The sequence below is a fragment of the Vulpes lagopus genome, chromosome 1 (assembly GCF_018345385.1).
Source record: "Vulpes lagopus strain Blue_001 chromosome 1, ASM1834538v1, whole genome shotgun sequence".
NCBI lineage: Eukaryota > Metazoa > Chordata > Mammalia > Carnivora > Canidae > Vulpes > Vulpes lagopus.
Genome location: NC_054824.1, coordinates 162,692,156 through 162,711,998, shown reverse-complemented (window position 1 = coordinate 162,711,998; position 19,843 = coordinate 162,692,156). Strand labels below are relative to the sequence as shown.

The 19,843-nt window shown below is 34.5% G+C and overlaps 2 protein-coding genes across 6 annotated transcripts in view; one reads left to right on the top strand and one right to left on the bottom strand.

Annotated features, from left to right (window-relative positions):
- COP1 (COP1 E3 ubiquitin ligase) overlaps positions 1-19,843 on the top strand; it is a 245,207-nt gene that overhangs the window by 100,485 nt on the left and 124,879 nt on the right. For all 5 annotated transcript variants that reach the window (XM_041753668.1, XM_041753662.1, XM_041753655.1 and 2 more), the window contains 2 exons: positions 507-621; positions 5,714-5,849. In XM_041753668.1, coding sequence (XP_041609602.1) covers positions 507-621; positions 5,714-5,849 — 251 coding nt within the window. The remainder of the gene's footprint in view (positions 1-506; positions 622-5,713; positions 5,850-19,843) is intronic.
- Positions 13,585-14,035, bottom strand: LOC121490077 (cytochrome c oxidase subunit NDUFA4). Its single transcript, XM_041753682.1, has one exon. It carries the CDS (start codon positions 13,990-13,992, stop codon positions 13,744-13,746), a length of 249 nt encoding a protein of 82 aa, XP_041609616.1. The 5' UTR covers positions 13,993-14,035; the 3' UTR covers positions 13,585-13,743.

Genomic DNA, 19,843 nt, shown 5'->3' with positions numbered 1-19,843 from the left:
ATAGCAAACCATATTGTACCAACCAGGGGGTGGGACTCACCACTTGGTGGGACTCACCACTTGCCCCTGCAGGGCTGCCTTGTCCGCCTACCCCAAGTGGCCCCATCCTCAAGCCTTTTGCCATTCGTAGAACTCCCTCCTCTCTGGCCTGTGGGCCACCGGTTCCTCTCCCCACCTATGCACCCCCCTGTTACCTGAGGTATGGTACCTGAGGTATGGTAATAGATTCACCCCCTCCCTTCCATAGTATAACCTGACTCCCCAGAAATTCTAGGCTAAGGATCAGGACCTGGCTCCCAACTCCTCCTCATGGCCTCCCAACCCTGAGCTTATTTGCATTTTAAAATAAAAATAGAAAAATATGGTCTAAGAACTATGAGTATTTACTATTTGTTGTTATTTTAATGTGTTGACATTTTGAATTTGCAATCATTTAGATATTCTGTGCAGAAAAAGACTGTCATTTGTTCTAAGTTACAAGTGTCTTTTCTTGTTAACTACTTTAGACAAAGAAGCAGCCTTGGTATAACAGCACATTAGCATCACGAAGAAAACGACTCACTGCTCATTTTGAAGACTTAGAGCAATGTTACTTTTCTACAAGGATGTCTCGTATTTCAGGTACATATTCCAGACTTCTTAAAATATATCGAATTCATATGTCAGATCCATTTCTAGCTTCTTATGCTGGATTTATATAAAATCCTATTTATAAAGCAAAAGTGTGTATTTTCAACATATTCTACCAGAGTGTTCTGGAGGTTCTTAGAGAGCTTGAAGAACATTGCTTTCCCATAGCTATTTTTTTCTCCATTTAAGAAATTTCAATCTTTATGTAGTGAGCTATATGTAAAGTTAAGAAAAACATCAGCCTTGAATGTGTTGCTAGGAAAAATAAATCCATTCAATTTTCTCTTATTATTTTTTTCAATTTTCTCTTATTATTAAATATTATTATTAAATACTAAGTATTTATTAAGTTCTAAGCACTATCATTTTGGGTAACAAAAAGATGAACTGATTTCTCTTGTCTCTTGTCTCTGTGATATTATATGTTATACAAGTGTATTGGGAATAAAGAAGAATATCCATTAATATAACTTAGGAATGAAAAATCTGTGCCAAGTTGAAAATGGATAAATGGAATGATAGCTGTGTGGATTTTATAGGATTATATTTAGTCAAGACTAAAATTCATTAACTAAATAAGGTAATTAGAAACATCTTCAACATAGAGGAAATGACTTATGCAAAGTCAAGGACATGTTAGCATTGGATATTTTCATTGCTTTCAAAAAGTAATGTAGTTCTGCCCTCAAGCTGTGAGTCTTCTCAGTGTCTTTGCTCATCAATGAAGTAGAGACATTAACACCATCCCTGTGTTTTTTGTTTTATTTCATTGTTTTTTAATATTTATAGGGGATGTAAATATATCTATACAAAATACAAAGATTGGTATAAGTTAGGTGCTCAATTAGACACATTGCTAAAATGAACAATACAAGAAACAATAGGTGTTGCTGAGAATGTGGATAAAGGGAAATCTTTCCTCTTTTATGTTGGTGGGAATGCAAACTGTTGTAACCAGTCTAGAAAACAGTATGGACGTGCCTTAGAATGTTAAAAATAGAACTTGTGAAAAATAAAAAATAAAAAAAAAAAATAAAAAAAATAGAACTTGTGATCTAACAGTTGCATTAGTAGGTATTTACTCAAGGATACAAAAATACAGTTTTAACGGGGGGGAGGGGGGAGGGGATGCATCCTGATGTTTATAGCAGCATTATTAACAGTAGCCAAACTATGGAAAGAGCCCAAATGTCCATTGAGTGATGATGAGTGATAAAGAACAGGGGGTATATATAAACAATGAAGTATTACTTAGCCATCAAAAAGAATAAAATCTTGCCATTCAGAACAACATAGATGGAGCTAGAGTGTATCATGCTAAGCAAAGTAAGTCACTCAGACAAATGCAAATACCATATAATTTCACTTATATGTGGAATTTAAGAAACAAAACAGATGAACATATGGGAGGAGGTAAAGAGAGGAAACAAACCATAAGAGACTCTTAAAGAATAAACTGAGGGGTAATGGAGGGAGGTAGTTGGGGGACGTGCTTGATGGGGAATGGGTATTAAGGAGGGTACTTGTTTGTTATGATGAACACTGGGTATTGTATGTAAGTGATGAATCGCTGAATTCTCCTGAAACCAATATTTCACTGTGTGCTGACTGACTAGAATTTAAATAAAAATTTGAAGGAGAAAAAAATCTACTTGCTGTTTTAGACCTTTGTGCAAGTTTGCCTTAGGCTGGTGATGGAGGAAAAAGAAGATTTTCATAGGCAGTCTAGGAGGGAGCCAAGCTCTGTTTATGAATGTGTATGAAATTAATGATCAGCAGTTGTAAAGATGGAAAGCTTTCATTGTATCATATTGCCTAGGAATTGAGATGCTATGGAGCCTCTGTAATCGTCTGAAAACTGTAGTAGGAAGCTGTGAAATTGAAAATGGTTTGAGACCTACATTCTGATTGGCGGAGGGCTCATATTAACCCTGTTAGATTTTGTTTTTGGTACAGTGTTGAAATACAGCCTAAAGCAAATGGCAGACATTTAAAAGAAAAAGAGAGGAAAGAGAGATTGGGGAGTAATTTTTAAGTAACTGCATGCTGTGGCATAGTAAAGGTGTATTCATAGACCAATTTATTTTGGGGATGTAAGATTACTGGAAGGTAGAATAGATTAAAACCAGGAGGAAGGCTTGATGTCCATTTTTATGGGCATGGCTCTCTTGTACTTAAAATATGTTGTCCTTAGTGTGTAAGGAGTTTTAAGTTTATCTTACTGAATTTTCACACTGACTACACCTATATTGCTGAATATGAAGTTCTTCCTAGTGCCTTTGTGAAGAGGGAATTTTAACTTCTACATAATGGAGTTCATAATATTTGATTATCATTTTGTGTATTTTTAGATGAGAACCCACCTCCCTATTTTTGACTTTCAATTTTCAACTCTGAAAATGAAAGATGAAGATTAAGAGATTAATGCCTTGGACTCTTAGTTGTAACTGAAAGAGAAGTAAATTAAAAAGCATTAGATAGAAAAGAGCTGCAGAATACAGTTTCACCAACTAATCTGTGATTGGAAAAGTAATAGGCTAGCAGATATGTATGATTATTGACCAAAATCTACTGAGCAAACAAAATCCTTCCTTTTCATAACCAGATAAAAAAGTTGAATGACTGTAGTTTCAGATACTAGAGTAGCTATTTTTATTGTTCACTTCATAATTTCTGTTGGAAGTAGGTGTTAATGAATAGGTTATGATGGCCAGAGAAGTTTAGCTATCCAGGAAAAGATCATGGTTTTAAACAGAATTTACATTCTTGAATGCTTGTGAATTTTTTGTACTTAGGGATTGGTGTCAAAATATGAAAGAATAGATTTACATTAAATTCATATTTAAACAAATATCTAAGGTGTCTTTCCAGTCACTCTTTTTCTTTTTCCAGTCACTCTTTATTACATTAAATACTCACAGTAATAGGATTATATATAAAAAGAACCAATTAGTTGTTAAATTCAAACCACTTTGTAGTACAGTTGATTTGTTTTATTTCCAACTTGTTGAATTTACTGAGAATAATTTTTGTGGAGCAGGAGCATTAGTTAAGTAACATTATGACCGTGCATTTAATTGAGTTTGTTCCTTTGCTGTTTTTAGAATGGAAACAGTATAAAATTGGAACCTTGATATAAGTTGTTAGGTGAATTTGCTATGTTACTGTTTAAATTTTTAAAATGTAAAATATTGAGGATAGAAGCTTAGTATCAGAGACTAGTAATTGTTTTTTGTTGTTGTAAGTTTTAGATAAATTTCTTCATGTAAGTAGTTAATCTTCAAGATAATATAATACATCCAGATGAATTAAATCAGTTCTCTACTGTCTATCCTATGGTACATTAACTCTGCAGACTTCATGATTCTTATATCTAAATTTCATTGTGTCTACTGTTATTTTCAGAGGATAAATAAGATGGGTAAATCACGGGGCACCTGGGTGACTGGTTCCCCGTTGGTTAAGCATCCAACTCTTGCTTTTTGGCTTTTTGGGTCATGAGATGGAGCCCCATGTTGGGCTCCCTGCTCAGCAGAGAGCCTGCATCTCCCTCTGCCCCTCTCCCTGCTCATGTGCTCTCTCTCTCTCTCTCTCAAATAAGTAAATAAATCTTTTAAAAAGGGGGAGAGGGTATCATGAAAGTTTACATTGAGAAAGTTGTATGTATTTGTATGTGTATGAACTAGGAGTAAGGAAGAAGGTATTAAAACATTGTTGTAACAATCTTATTTCAAATTTCAGTTAGGAAGCTGACTAAAGTAATTAGGTTTTACTTTTCTTTCTTTAGAAAGGAAAGTACAAGTCCAAACTTGAAGTACTTTTTAAAAACAATGATTTTATTCAGACTTTCTATGTAGTCTTATTCCTAGATTGGACAATAGATAGCTGTATTTATTCTCAGTCTTTTGTGAGATGATTTTGTGATTTAAATTCCACATAGGTTAATTATGATTAATTTACTGAAGTGGACTTTACTTAAAGCATTTATACTGTGTTCTAGTGGATGGAATTAATGTTTTCCATATACCACCAAGACATTTGAGTAGAAGTATTTTATTTTTTAGAATAATTGATATATTACAGTTTTCTACTTCCTTTTCATAATTGGATTTGAAAATTTCAAAGTATAATATGAACAAGTAATTCACTTCCTTTTTACTTAAGCAATTACTTTCTTTTTTTTTTTAAGCAATTACTTTCTTAACCTAAATTATGTTATAAATTGTATTTTGAAGGTAAATAAACATGGTCATGTAGATGTAACCCTATGAACATGTTCCTTCATAATAATGAATAGATGTCCTAGTGTATATACTCCTCTGTCCATCCTAACTTTCAACATCGATAAGGGATATTTTTTTAAAGATTTTATTTATTTATTTTATTTTTTAATTTTTATTTATTTATGATAGTCAAAGAGAGAGAGAGGGGGGCAGAGACACAGGCAGAGGGAGAAGCAGGCTCCGTGCACTGGGAGCCCGACGTGAGATTCGATCCCGGGTCTCCAGGATCGTGCCCTGGGCCAAAGGCAGGTGCCAAACCTCTGCACCACCCAGGGATCCCAAGATTTTATTTATTTATTCATGAAACACAGGCAGAGGGAGAAGCAGGCTTCATGCAGGGAGCCCAACATGGGACTCAATCCTGGGTCTCCAGGATCATGCCCTGGCCTGAAGGTGGTGGCGGTAACTGCTCAGCCACCTGGGCTGCCTGGGATTTTGTTTTTGTTTTTGTTTGTTCTTTTTTTTTTTTTTTTTAAATTTCGTTTTAATAAAAGATTAAAATCCTTTTGATCAGAGCCACATTTTCCCCCCAATAAATTGTTGCTTAAGAAATATTTATGTTATGTTTTTATTGATGGTGAAAGAGACAGTGTCTTCAATGAACCACTAAGAAATTTTTGTTAAAGCTAAAAGATCAGCATTCCAGTTTATCCATGCTAGTGTTCTCTAAATGCTTAAGAATTGTTTGTATTTAGAATATAATTTTAAATCTGTGTATACTGCTCCTTGACTTACATTGCAGTTCAGCTAATTTATTTTATTTTGTTTCTGTTTTTTTGTTTTTTTGTTTTTTCATATAGATGATAGTCGAACTGCAAGCCAGTTGGATGAATTTCAGGAATGCTTGTCCAAGTTTACTCGGTATAATTCAGTACGACCTTTGGCTACATTGTCATATGCTAGTGATCTCTATAATGGTTCCAGTATAGTCTCTAGGTAAGTGTTGGTCAACATTTTTTACTATTTACTTTTGCAAGAGTATCTAGAATTTAATTTGACACGCAGTTTCATTGTTCTAGTTAAGAGCCTGTGTCTGAAGTTAAGTTGCCTCCCAATTTTTAGTTCTGTGGTCTTAGGCAAGTTTCGGAATTTCTTTAGTCCTCAATGTCTTCGTCTTTAAAATGGAATGATTAATAGTATTCACCTCATAGGGTCAGCTTGTATTATTACAAATGTCTTTGGTTTTGGTGACAGGATATGTTCTTCTCATAAGGGCTCCCCTGTCTTCAGTTTTCTAAAAAAGTTTGTGAAGAATTGGTATTATTTCTCCTTTATATATTTTGTAGACTTCTCCAGTGAAGCCATCTTGGCCTTGAATTTTGTTTGAGAAAAGAGTTCCAAATATAAAATAATTTTAAAAAATAGGACTAATCAGGTTATTGATATTTTTCTTGATTAAACATGATTTTTAGTTGTGTTTTTAAAAGAATTTGTCCATTTCACGAGGGTTGTTGAATTTATGTACATTCACATGTTTGCAATATTCTTTATTATCCTTTTATGTCTTTAGATTATCTAAGATCTCTTTCTCATCTCTGTTATTGGAAACTTGTTTCCTTTATTTTTTTTCCTTAAAGGTCTGGTTTAGAAGTTTATCAATATTATTTGTCTTCTCAAGTAGCTAGTTCTTAGTTTTTTATAGTCTGTATTTTTGTTTCATTGATTTCTGCTCTTAATTTTATTATTTGTTTTTCTTCGCTTTCCCTAGCTTTAATTTGCTCTTTTCTAGTTTCTTAAGGTAGAAACTAAAGTGTTCAGTTGAAAGTTTGCTTCTCTAATATAATTTGTGCTTTAAATTTTTCTCTATTCACTGCAGTAGCTGCATCCCATGAATTTTTGGTGTGTTATCTTCTATTTTTTTCCAAATTTTATTTTTATTGTGATAAAATACTTATAAAATATACTGTCTTAAACAGTGTGCTGTTCACTGGAATTAAATATATACCTTCTTAATATTATGGAAAGGTCACCAGTATCCATCTCTTTAATACTTGACATCTTGTAAAACTGAAAATGCATATCCATTAAACAGTAACTCTTTATTCCCATCTTCCCTGAATCCTGGCAACAACCCTTCTACTTTATTTCTCTATTATTTTGACTACTCTAAGTATCTCATTTAAGTGGAATCACACCTTGTTTGTTTTCTTGTGACTGGCTAATCTCACTTGGTATAATGTTGTCAGTGTTTGTCCATGTTGTAACATATGTCAGAATTTTCTTACTTTTTAAGGCTTCATAACACTCCATTATATGTATGTATATGCCACATTTTGCTTATTTATTTGTCTGTTGATGGACACGTAGGTTACTTCTGTGTTTTTTACCTGTTGTGAATAATACTGCTATGAACATGGGTGTATGGATACCTCCTCAAGACCTTGTTTTCAGTTCTTTTAGGTACATACCCAGAAATGGCATTGCTGGATTATATGGTAATTCTGTTTTTTATTTTTTGAGGAACTGCCATACTGTTTTCCACAGTGGCTATGCCATTTTACTGTCCCATCAGCAGTGCACAAGGCTTCCAGTTTCCCCACATACTTGCCATCACTTGTTATTTTCTGTGTTTTCGATAGTCACCATGCTATAACAGGTGTGAGGTGGTAGTTCTTAGATTTGCTTTGCATTTCCCTAATGATTAGTGTTGTTGAACTTTGTTTCTTGTGTTTATTGGCCATTTGTTTATCTTCCTTAGAGAAATTGCTATTGAAGTCTTTGCCTAGTTTTGAATTTTGCTATTGTTGCATTTCAGTAGTTCTCTCTATATTATGGGTATTAATCCCTTATCAGATTTGTACGTATTTTCTCTCATTTTGTGGGTTGCCTTTTTACTTTGTTACTACTGTCATTGCACAAAATTTTATAATTTTCGTGAAGTTTAATTTGTCTATTTTTCTTCTGTTTATTTGTGATGTCCGATCTCAGAAATCATTGTCAAATCCCAAGTCACAAAAAGAGTTTTATAGTTTTGTGTTTTAGATTTAACTTTTTGATCCATTTTGAGTTAATTTTTGTGTATGGTTTTAGGTAAGGGTCCAACTTTATTTTTACGCAGGTCGATATGCAGTTTTCCCAGCATCATTTCTTGAAAAAGTCCTTTTTCTACTTAATCGTATTGCCACTCTTGTCAAAGATCATTTGACCACATACATAATGGTTTATTTCTGGGTTCTCTCATCTGTTGCATTTGCCTGCGAGTTTGTTTTTCTATCAGTACCACATAGTTTTCTGTTTGTTTTCGTTTGTCTCAGAGACACTGAGAGTGTGGACTGAGGGGCAGAGGGAAACGGAGAGAGAGAATGTTAAGCAGACTCCACACCCATCACAGAGCCATACATGGGGCTCGATTTTATGACCCTGAGATCATGACCTGAGCTGCAATTAAGAGTCAGAGTCTTAGCTGACTGAACCACCCAAGTGCCAAACACACTTATCATAGCTTTGTAGTAAATTTTGAAATCAGGAAGTGTGACTCCTCTAAGTATTTTCTTTTTCAAGATTTTTTTTTTTCTATTTCTGCAGAAAATGTCATTGGGATTTGACAGGGATTGCACTGAATCTCTAGATTGCTTTGGGTAATGTTGACATCTTAACAATATTCAGGCTTCTGATCCATGCACATGGGATGTGTCTTTATTTCTTTCTTTAATTTTTTTAAGAAATTTTTTATAGTTTTCATTGTATAAATCTTTCACTTCCTTGGTTAATTCCTAAATATTTTTTTGATGCTGCTGTAAGTGGAGCTGTTTTCATAACTTTATGATTGTTCATTGTTATGGCATTGAAGAGATGAAATATTTTTATTTTCATTCAGTGCAAGAAGCACTTATGTTTCAAACTTGATTTTTTTCTCTCATTGATTATTGAGATATATCTTAATAGTTTTCAAATATTGGGATTTTCTAGTTATCTTTTTGTTACTATATTTATGTCCATCATGATGATGATCATTCTTTAAAAATTTGTAGTGAAAATTTCTAATGCACATAAAAATAGAATGGAATAATAATCCGTCATATCGCCATCTTCCAGATTCAGCAGTGATCCAGATTTTGTTACACTTGCTTTATTTATACTTTTTATTTTTTCTTTGCTTAACTATTTGTTTTTTTTTTTTTTTTTTTTTTTGCTTAACTATTTGAAACAAATCGCTGATGCTATGTTATTTCATCCTTATATCCTTAAGAATGTAAATATGAATATTTTAAAACCACAGCGCTGTATCACATGTAACACAATTACCAGTAATTCCTTGGTATCATCAAATTGCTTGTTTATTTTAAAATCTCCTAGATAGAATTAAGAAACCTTAAAAAGATTTTTTGATGCAGATCAGGAATTTGGCAGTTTTTAACTTGTCCAATACATTACTATGTATGGTTTTAGATTTGCATGACTAAGATTTTTATTAACATGTAAGAATATTGATCTTGGAATTTAAGATGATAGCTAGAGAAACTTGCAGTAAACCTTTTATGGTATTCTAGCTGGTTAGCTCAGTAGTAAGACAAGAATCATATATTAATTTCTTTTCCATGTATTGGCAATGTGAGTTTTCTTTATCAAGTACTGGCGTGGTTAAAATTTGAACATGGAGTAGATTGTGGGGCTTATTTAATTAATTAAATGAGTGATGAATTCATATAACAAAAATTAGATGACTCCTTAATGTGAGCTAGGCTAAGATTATAACCATGAACAGGCCAGGTATGATGCTTGGATTTAGGAAAGCTCTCAGTATTATTTCAGTGCCTTTATAGAAGCAGTGTAAGAAAGTTTTTGAAACATTTAGATTGGAGTAACAGTGTAACACTACTAAGTTTTCTTCCTTCCTTCCTTCCTTCTTCCCTTCCTCCCTTCCTCCCTTCCTCCCTTCCTCCCTTCCCTTCCTCTCCTTCCTTTCCTTTCTTTATTTCTTTCTTTTGAGAGGGAGAGGGGTTGTGCCTATGCATAAGTGGACTGGGGTAGTGAGGGGCAAAGGAGAGACAGAATCCCAGGCAGCCTCCATACCCGTTGAGGAGCCTTATGCGGGTTTCAATCCCACAACTCTGAGATCATGACCTGAGCTGAAACCAAGAGTTGGGTGCTTAACTGACTGAGCCACACAAGTGCCCCTTAAATTCTTAACTAGTGTAAGAATGTATAATGTATGTTTTTAAAAATTCCAGAAATGTAGCTTGAATTTGAAATGGCAAAAATAATGTTGGAAGTTTATAATAATGACCTGATATATATGTTTATCTATAATTATTTGGCTCTACTCAACTAAAATATAATGCAGATTACTTTATATTGTAATATAGATTGATGTCCCTTAGCATTGTAAATTTGTCCTGTATTATATTTTCTTTTCCATTACAAAATGAAGAAAAATCCAAAAACCAAGTGAAAATTTCCATCTTAACTTTATATTACAAAAGCAGCATTCCTAGTTAGAAAATGTAGAATTGGTTATACATCTCTAGGATTCAAAAAAGATTTTTAAAAAATCATTTTTGAAAAAAAAATCAGTTTTGAAAGCCATTTTAGCTTGATTTTAATATAATTTTGGGCAGTTTTTTAAATGCTACTAAATCCTTTTCCCATATTTTAATTTAAATTCTCGTTAGTTAACATATAGTGTAATATTGGTTTTAGGAGTATTAAATCTTGATCATACAAGACATTTATGTCAGAGCATTGTGTATTCTGAAGCAGAAGTTTGCTGAAGATTTAAGTGCGATTTCAGTTTGGGAATATCACCTAATGAAAGTGAGATTAGGAATGCCTGGGTGGTGCAGTTGCTTGAACATCAGACTCCCACACTCTACATGGAGGCTGGTTGAGACTATTTTCCTCTTCTCCTGCCCCAACCCCTCAACACCATGTTTGCTTGCACTCTCTCTCTTCAGAATAAATAAGTCTTTTTTAAAGAAAGTGAGATTAGTTTTATTAAAATATTTTAATTAAAAATTTAAAGGTACCTTTAGTTTCATCTTGCATGCTAACATCAATTTTTAATTGACATCGAATTAACATTTCTGAAAAAAATTTTTTAAAAGATTTTATTTATTTATTCATGAGACACACACACACACACACACACACACACACACACAGAGACAGAGGCAGAGGCAGAGGCAGAGGGAGAAGCAGGCTCCATGCAGGGACCCTGATGCGGGCGGGACTCAATCCCGGGATTCCAGGATCACTCCCTGGGCTGAAGGCAGGTGCTAAACTGCTGAGCCACCCAGGGATCCCTGAAAAAAAATTTCAATTTTGGAGGTTTGTAAGACAGGATAGGTGAAGATTAGAAGGTAGCAACAAGGAAAATAGTATCCAAAGAGACTTTGAAAGTTTCACAGCCCTGGTGATATTTTTCCCTTTCTCTCCTTTCTCATATTCACACACATCATTGATAGTAAACTCACTTTAAAGGCTTTTAATTCCTCTCAAAATAGGAAATTTTGATGAATTTCTTTTGGGAAAAGAGATAAAGATATATTAGAGATGGCATATAATGGTAAATTTGCATTATTTAATGTTGCATTATTTTCATTACATTTTAGAAGAAATTATTCTTACAGTAAGATTGCCTGAAATACCTCTAGTGTGGTCACTTACTGGTGTGAGAATCTCACTGAGAGACAAAGAAACTTTGTAGTAAAGTTTTTCTTCCTTTGCTTAACAGATCATATTGAGTTATTTAATACCATACTTATAATTCCACAAGGTGGCAGCATTTGTTTACTTTGACAGTTTCTCAACTATTAGTAGACAAGGTATGGAAATAAATGACTTGTGGAAGTTAATGGTTTATTGGGAAGTTCATTCTCATGAATACTAGATGGTCCTCGGTTAACAACAGCAAGTGACGCAAAGGATAGAAACTCTTTTTTTTTTTTTTTAGAAACTCGTCTTAAAAATAACAATAATGTCATGTTTTGCAAATTTTCTTAAATATCTAGCGGCCATCAGAGAGGAATGGTTTGAAGCTGTATTGTTTGAACTTACTGTGTACTTAGCAGTAGCTGTTTATTGAATTCTTGGTTTGAAATTTACAAACCTAGATTGTTATGGTTAAAATTGTTACACATTTGGGCAGCCCCTGGTGGCTCAACAGGTTAGCACTGCCCTTAACCCCGGGGCCTGATTCTGGAGACTCTAGTCCCACGTCAGGCTCCCTGCATGGAGCCTTCTTCTCCCTCTGCCTGTGTCTCTGCGTATCTCTCTCTCTCTTTCATGAATAAATAAATTATTTAAAAAAATTGTTACACATTCATTTATAGTTTAGAGGTTATATTAACATTTTTGCTTATACTGTCTCAAATTTTTAAATAGAATTGCAGCAGGGATTAGTAAATTTATAAATAGAAAATGGTTATGTATTGTGGCATTCACTGCTGCTACTAGATCAGTTACTACACTGGTAACGTAGTGTTTGAATATGTGATTACTTTTTTTAAAGATATCTTTGTAAGGACCTTACATGACATTGTATTTCACTAACTCATTTAATCTCTATATCAAACCTATGGAATAAGGCATTGTGATCAGTCCCATTGTACAGAGGAGGAATTGTCGTAGAGAGAAATTATCTAATTTGTCCAAGTTTAACACAATGCTAGTGAATGATAGAATTAAGATTTGAACTGAGACATTGTGGCTTCTGAGTTCTGTTCCATTATTAGTCCCTTTAGGACCTGTTGAAACATTATACTTTTGAGACATCCAAAAGAATAAAAGGAATGCTTGCTTTTCTTTCTTTCTTTCTTTCTTTCTTTCTTTCTTTCTTTCTTTCTTTCTTTCTTTCTTTCTTTCTTCTTTCTTTCTTTCTTTCTTTCTTTCTTTCTTTCTTTCTTTCTTGATTTTATTTATTTATTTATTTATTTATTTATTTATTTATTTATTTATTTATTTATTTATTTATTTATTTAGTGGGGGCAGCGGGAGAGGGAGAGAATCTCTAGTAGATTTCCTGCTGAGTGCAGAGCCGGACATGGGGCTTGATCCCACAAAACTAAGATCATGACCTGAGCCAAATTCAAGAGTCCAATACTCAACCAATTGAGCCATCTATCTTTTGAGTTTCTGATACTTGGCATACCTATTACTTTCTTGTCTAATTTGCCTTTAGTATTGAACATGTTTTTTAAATTTTCATTTCATGTAGCTATTCTATTAGAATGCCACTCTTGCCATAGCCTGAAACTATTCATGGTCAGCCTTTTTCTTTTTTCTTTTTATATTTTTTGGTTGTTGCCAGTTATAGGGATTGTTTTTCCTAAATTTCAATTTTTAAAGCCAACCAGTGCTGATCTTGGTTTAGGCTAACTTATTATTATTATTTTTTAAGATTTTATTTATCTATTTGAGAGAGAGCAAGAAAACACAAGGCAGGGGGAAGGGCAGAAGGAGAGGGATAAACCGAGCAGGAAGCCCAGTGCGGGGCTTGATCCCAGGATCCTGGGGTCATGGCCTGAGCAAAAGGCAGACATTTAAGGTAGTGAGCCACCCAGGTGTCTCTAGAGTAACTTTTAAATACATTTTGTATTGTAGAATGTTATGCGTTTTTAATTTATATTTAGAAACAGATTGCCAGGTAATTAAATGACTTGTTTTCTAAGGAGAAATTATGACTTTATTTTATCTATTTAGTTTTGAAAAAAATTGTTTTTTTTTTTTTTTCCAAGTTTCAGATATTTATTATTCAGTGTAAACCCCAACACAATACACCAACATGATTTCGTGCATTTAGAGGGGAAGTATTTCCTGGATAAGTGGAAAATTGTGCGGATGGCTTCTGGAAGACCTTCATTCTAAGCAGCTTTATAGTGAAACATTTCATTTAGAAGTCTGGACCTTCTTTCTTCAGTTTGCTGTAATCTACATTCACTGAGTAGAACTTGTATTGATCATTGGGACCCAGTTTGTTCCAAGGTTCTGGGTTATTCTTCCTATCCCAACTAACATCAGGATTGAACAATGCCAAGCGCAACACATAGAGTGCTGCTCCAGTACCTCCTGCCCCAATAAATATGAAGAGGGGGATCAAGCTCGGATGCTTCTTGGCCTGACCGATGATCTGGCGTAACATGGTTGTGGCAGAGGTCTCCTGCGCAGGAGAAGGAAAAAAATGTTTTTTTTAAGTAGGGCTTGAACATGGGGCTTGAACTCATGACCCTGAGATCAAACTCCCAACCCTGGGATCGGGACTTGAGCTGAAATTAAGTCAGACGTTTTAACCCGCTGAGCAATCCAGGCGTCCAGGCGCCCTATGACTCGTTAGAACTGCTAATGAACTTTCTTTTTTCAGAAGATATTTTTGTTACCATCCTACAAATTATTGGGCTATCTGGGATCAATGAGAGATGTTAGGAATTGGGAGTACAGAGAAAAGGATTTCCTTCCAGAATTTTGCTCAGGCCCAGTCTTTTAAAGCACTAATTAAAAAAAAAACAAAAACAAAAACAAAAAACTGTGTTCTAAACTTGAAGTTTCATCAGGAAATCGGTCTTATCTTACTCCCTGCTGACTCCTTATTTCTGGCAAATGATACGTGCTTAATAATAAGTATTTGTTGAATGAATGGAAAACTCTTTTGCCTGCTCTGGGAGGATCTAGAGGGCTCTAGCAGTTGTCCAACTTAACTTGCATTTATATATTTGCTTGCTGTTAAGTGTTCCTTTGAAGAAAGTATCCTTAGGCTAAAAAAGAAGTTTGTAAGTTACCAATGACACATAACAGAAAAATAAAGTAGTGTTAACTTAAAACAGAGAAGTCTAGGGTTGTCAGCAAGTGCCGATGAGTTTCCTACTTATATAACAATTCAAGACACAGGTTAAAAGTGAGATACAAACAGTCTAAGCTTACATATTAGAAGCTGCTACATCCTTTCCTTCCCTCATAGCCTCTACCCTAAAATTTCTTGTTGTCATTTGCTCATTTTTCTGTTTTCTTTTGCCCTTGCTTAGGCTGAGGCTTGTCAGTAGTGCAGAGTGATACTGTGAACTCAATTCTTTGTACACTTCTTCCCTAATAGTGTTAACTGGGTTAGCATTTGAAATTTTGTCACTGATCAGAACATAAAGTACATGCCTGTAACAAAGGTTTAGAATTAGAATATTTGCTTTTGGGGGATCCCTGGGTGGCGCAGCGGTTTGGCGCCTGCCTTTGGCCCAGGGCGCGATCCTGGAGACCCGGGATCGAATCCCACGTCGGGCTCCCGGTGCATGGAGCCTGCTTCTCCCTCTGACTGTGTCTCTGCCTCTCTCTCTCTCTCTGTGACTATCATAAATAAATAAAGATTTAAAAAAATGTTAAAAAAAAACATTTGCTTTTTATTTTTATTTTTTTAAAAGATTTTATTTATTGATTGATGAGAGACAGGCAGAGTTACAAGCAGAGGGAGAAGCAGGCTCCATGCAGAAAGCCTGACGTGGGACTCGATCCTGGGTCTACAGGATCATGCACTGGGCTGAAGGCAGTGCTAAACCACTGAGCTACCCGGGCTGTCCGAATATTTGCTTTTTATGATAAAATTACTTAATTTTTGTTAATCTAATGACTCCCTTCAAATAAAGTAGAAGAATTAGAATAGAACTTTTTGGTATCCAAGAGACAGAAACAAGAATACTGTCTTAGGTTAAGAGCTTTAAAAAGAAGAGATATATTAGTAATAGGAAATATTTATAAATTTTTAATTCTTTAGTAAAAGCCTATATTTTTATAATTTATGAATTAAAGAAAATAGGGTAAAACCCATTTATTTTATAGAGTTTTCTAGTTAATAACCTGTTACACTATGCTGTGAACAGGTTGCAATATACCAAGATATTTTTTCTTCTCTTCTTTGGTATAGTAGGGTGGGGTTGGGTTGGAGAACCAGCTTATACCCAGCTATCCTCAGGACAGAGGGATCAACTCCATATTTAGCTTATTTGCTTTATCCTTTGCACAGTGATCGGGAAACTCTAGCTTAAGTACCTAGAACAAATAAAGTCTCTTGATTTCTCTCAAAGTTGTTTTAGTCATTTTTGGTTAAAGAATTATGTAGTGAAAATTGAGATAGAGCTCTTTAAAAGGATTTTTCCTCTGTTACATAATCTTATGTAAGTCAATAGTGTAAGAAAGACATTAAACTAAAGTACATATTTCCCCAATTTTAAAAGGTTCAAACATCCCTCTTAATCCCTCCAAGTCTGTGCCCTACTTACTGGCAGCCCAGTGGTTTACCTCTATGGCAAAGTGAGATGGTTCTCTAGCAGAGTAAAAGCAGGTTTCCTTTTAAGAAGTCAGCTTTACAGGTTAATTTTCAGCATGAGAAAACAAGACTTTATATATTAAAGAGTTCAATCTCATGTTTTTGATTCGGACCCTATAACAGAGAGATTAACACAATCAAATCAAAAGTTTATTAATATCTACATTTCTTAAGTACATGAGAGAAGCCTAGGAAAATGTGTAACTCAAAGAACTGTCTCAGAACTCTGGCTTATGTCAGATCTTTAACAAAGAAGAGTAAATCTGTAGAGAAGGGGTGCCTGGCTGGCTTAGTTGGTTCAGTGCTTCCCTTCGGCTCAGGTCATGATCCCAGGTCTGGGATTGAGCATCATGTTGGGCTCCCTGCTCAGTAGGGAGTCTGCTTCTCCCTCTCCCTCTCCCTCTCCCTCTGTCCCTGCCCCTGCTTTTTTCTCCCTCTCAAATAAAATGAAAAAAGAAAAAAAAAAACCTGTAGAGAAATGAAAGGATAAAGAAAGCAGTTTTAGATTTCCAAGAGTAGCAAACTATGCGATTTCCAAGAGTAGCAAACTATGCAAAGGTAAATATACTGGAGGAAACTCTAATGGAGTAAGGTGGTTTTTTTTTGTTGTTGTTGTTGTTTTTTGTTTGTTTGTTTGTTTTGCAGATTTCTTTCATGCTATCTCTGGGCTTATATCCTGCTTTTAGGTAGTAAAAGGAGGAGGGTAGAGAGTGCTTTTCCCACATTTGCTGCTGCTTAATTGCCTTCAGCTCAAAATAATTTTTATGTCAAAGAGGCCTATTTTGGGGTGACATGGTTTTCCTTCAGATAAAAGGCAATCTCTGTCTATTCTATCACTGGTATGAGTTTAGTAGTATTTCACTTTACTGCCACTTAGAAATAACTGTGATATTATATATAAAACTTAATCTGGTAAAGAGTGTTCTGTAATATAAACACTTGACAAAGTACCATCATTTGCCCCAGGTGTGGTAATTTCCCTGCGTGTTGCCTCCATCAGACATTTGCAGACATTTAAAACTATTTTGAGTAAAATAGGATGTAAGAGCTATTGTCTATATGTTTCATCTCTATTTCCCCCTCTTTGAGTTAATTTCTCTAGCTACTCTTGACAGCAGAATTTCATATTTTGCCAATGCTTCGTCTGTACAGATTGTATCCTGGCAATCTTGTCTAACTGAAACACAGTTAATAATCAAGGCTTAAATGAAAAATAAAAGAGCTTTAGAACAGAATATATGCCACTAAATCAATGGCTAAAGCTCAAATATTAGTAAGTGGCCATTTTCTTGAATTACTTTGGGCCTAGTGATTTATATACAGTTCCTATAATCTTAGTTTTATCTGATTTGTGTCTCTTCACAGTATAAAAGATTGCAGTAGGTAGGTTGAAGAAGTCCTAGCTACTAGCTTGACAAAGGGGAAGAAATAATGAAGCTGCAAATTGGACCTAAAAAGTAAAGCTTTTTGGATATGGCTTAATAGACCCTGAGATCATGGAGATGTAATCTTATATGGTAACTAAAGTTGGCAGGACTAGTCACATTGCTGTGCTCAGTATGTTCTTATAAAGGTAGTAAAGAATGTATTAAATTTGATAGATTATACTCATAGGGGACCAAAAGTTGGTTCCAGAATTCACTTAACTAATATTTATTAGTATTTACTATGTCTTACAGCAATAGACCGGTATGTTGCAAAAATGCTATTGTATTTATTATTCTTTAGAAGTAATTTTAAATGTATTTATCACCATTGGTGTAAATGCAATGTGAAAAATATCCATTTCTTTATAATTACTTTGAAATTCTTTTTTTTTTTAAACTTTATTTATTTATGATAGTCGCAGAGAGAGAGAGAGAGAGAGAGAGGAAGAGGCAGAGACACAGAGGGAGAAGAAGGCTCCATGCACCAGGAGCCTGACGTGGGATTCGATCCCGGGTCTCCAGGATCGCGCCCTGGGCCAAAGGCAGGCGCCAAACCGCTGCGCCATCCAGGGATCCCTGAAATTCTTTGGTACTTGTAAATTTCAAACTTTGCAATGGGTTTATTAATATAAAAGGAAACATTATAAATGACAAAACAATGGCCTTTTGCCTAGTACAGGAATCAGCAAACTCTGGCTCATTGGGTCAGATTTGGCCCATCACTTAATTTTGAGTGACCCATGAATGACCCCAAGCATGGTTTTTATCTTTTTAATTTGTCAAAAAAAAAAAAGAAAGAATAACAACAAGTGATGTATAGTTACATGACTTATATAATATTGACATATGAATATTATGTGAGATTCAAATTTTTGTGTCCATAAATTTTTATTGGAAAACAGTCCTGCTTATTCCTCAACGTATTGTTTGTGGCTGATTTTATATTACAACAGCAGAGTTGAGTAGTTTTGAGAGAACTGCATGGTTCCTATGGCACTGTTACAGAACAGATTTGTTGACTCTTGACCTAGTAGATTTGTTTAGGCTCTAAGGATGTACTGCTACACTTGATTAATGTTCTGTCATGTTTCTGGATATCAGTGTATCTTAGTCAAGAAAATGGCTTGTGTCACATTTTCTGAGCCTCTTGTGATGATTGGCTAACTATTTTATATGCTTAGCCACTTCTTAATACAAATAACATTTCACCAGCCTGTCTTATGGTAAGCACTTCATCACTGGTTAAATGATAGCTACAGATTTGTAGTCCTTACCTAATAACAAATTCTGGTTCATTCAGCAGAAAGTTTCTTATTTGTGTTTTTTTTTAAATTATTTATTGTGTAGAGCTGAAAAATGCCTTGAAATATGACAAAAACTTATAGTATGATTAGGGGATTTAGCTATGTCATATTAATCTTGAAATAAAGATGCTTTTCTTTCCTTTTTTTTTTTTTTTAAAGATTTTATTCATTTATTCAGAAGAGACACAGAGAAAGAGAGACAGAGACACAGGTAGAGAGAGAAGCGGGCTCCGCTCCCCTCAGGGAGCCCGATGTGGAACTCCATCCCTGAACTTCAGGATTAGGCCCTGAGCCAAAAGCAGAGCTCAACCACGGAGCTGTGCAGACATCCCAAAAGAGATGCTTTTCTACCACGAATGATATTTAAAATCGTGTTTCTGTTCTTTCTCTTTTCCCTTTTCCCTTACCCACGTTAGTAGGTAGTTCTGCTGATAGCATTAAAGTTACAAAACTGTTTTTTGATCTGTGATTGAGAGAGGTTAATTTGAGGTTATATTATTTACAAATTTAAGTTCAAATGTAGAATCACAAATTATATAGCGTATATGTACAATAAAAGTATAAAGTTTTAAGTTTTGCAATTGTATAAACCCACAATAGAAATATAGAACATTTTCAAAAATTTTAAATCCTGCCACTTTTCAGTTAATTCCATCTCTTCCTCCAAACTTCTGTCCAGGCCCCTAATCTGTTTGCCATTATCCTTAGAATAGTTTAGTCATTTTGGAATCTTTTAAAAATAGAGCCATATATTAAGTATTCTTTTATATCTAGCTTCTTTAGCTCAGCGTGTTTTTGAAATTTATCCATGAGTAGATATAGTTAACTATCAGTTACACAATTATATTCTACAATTTACTTACCCATTCTTGAGTTGATGGACGTTTGAATTGTTTCCAGTTTTTGATTATTGTGAAGAAAGCTATCATGAATACTCACACAGAAGTCAATTTG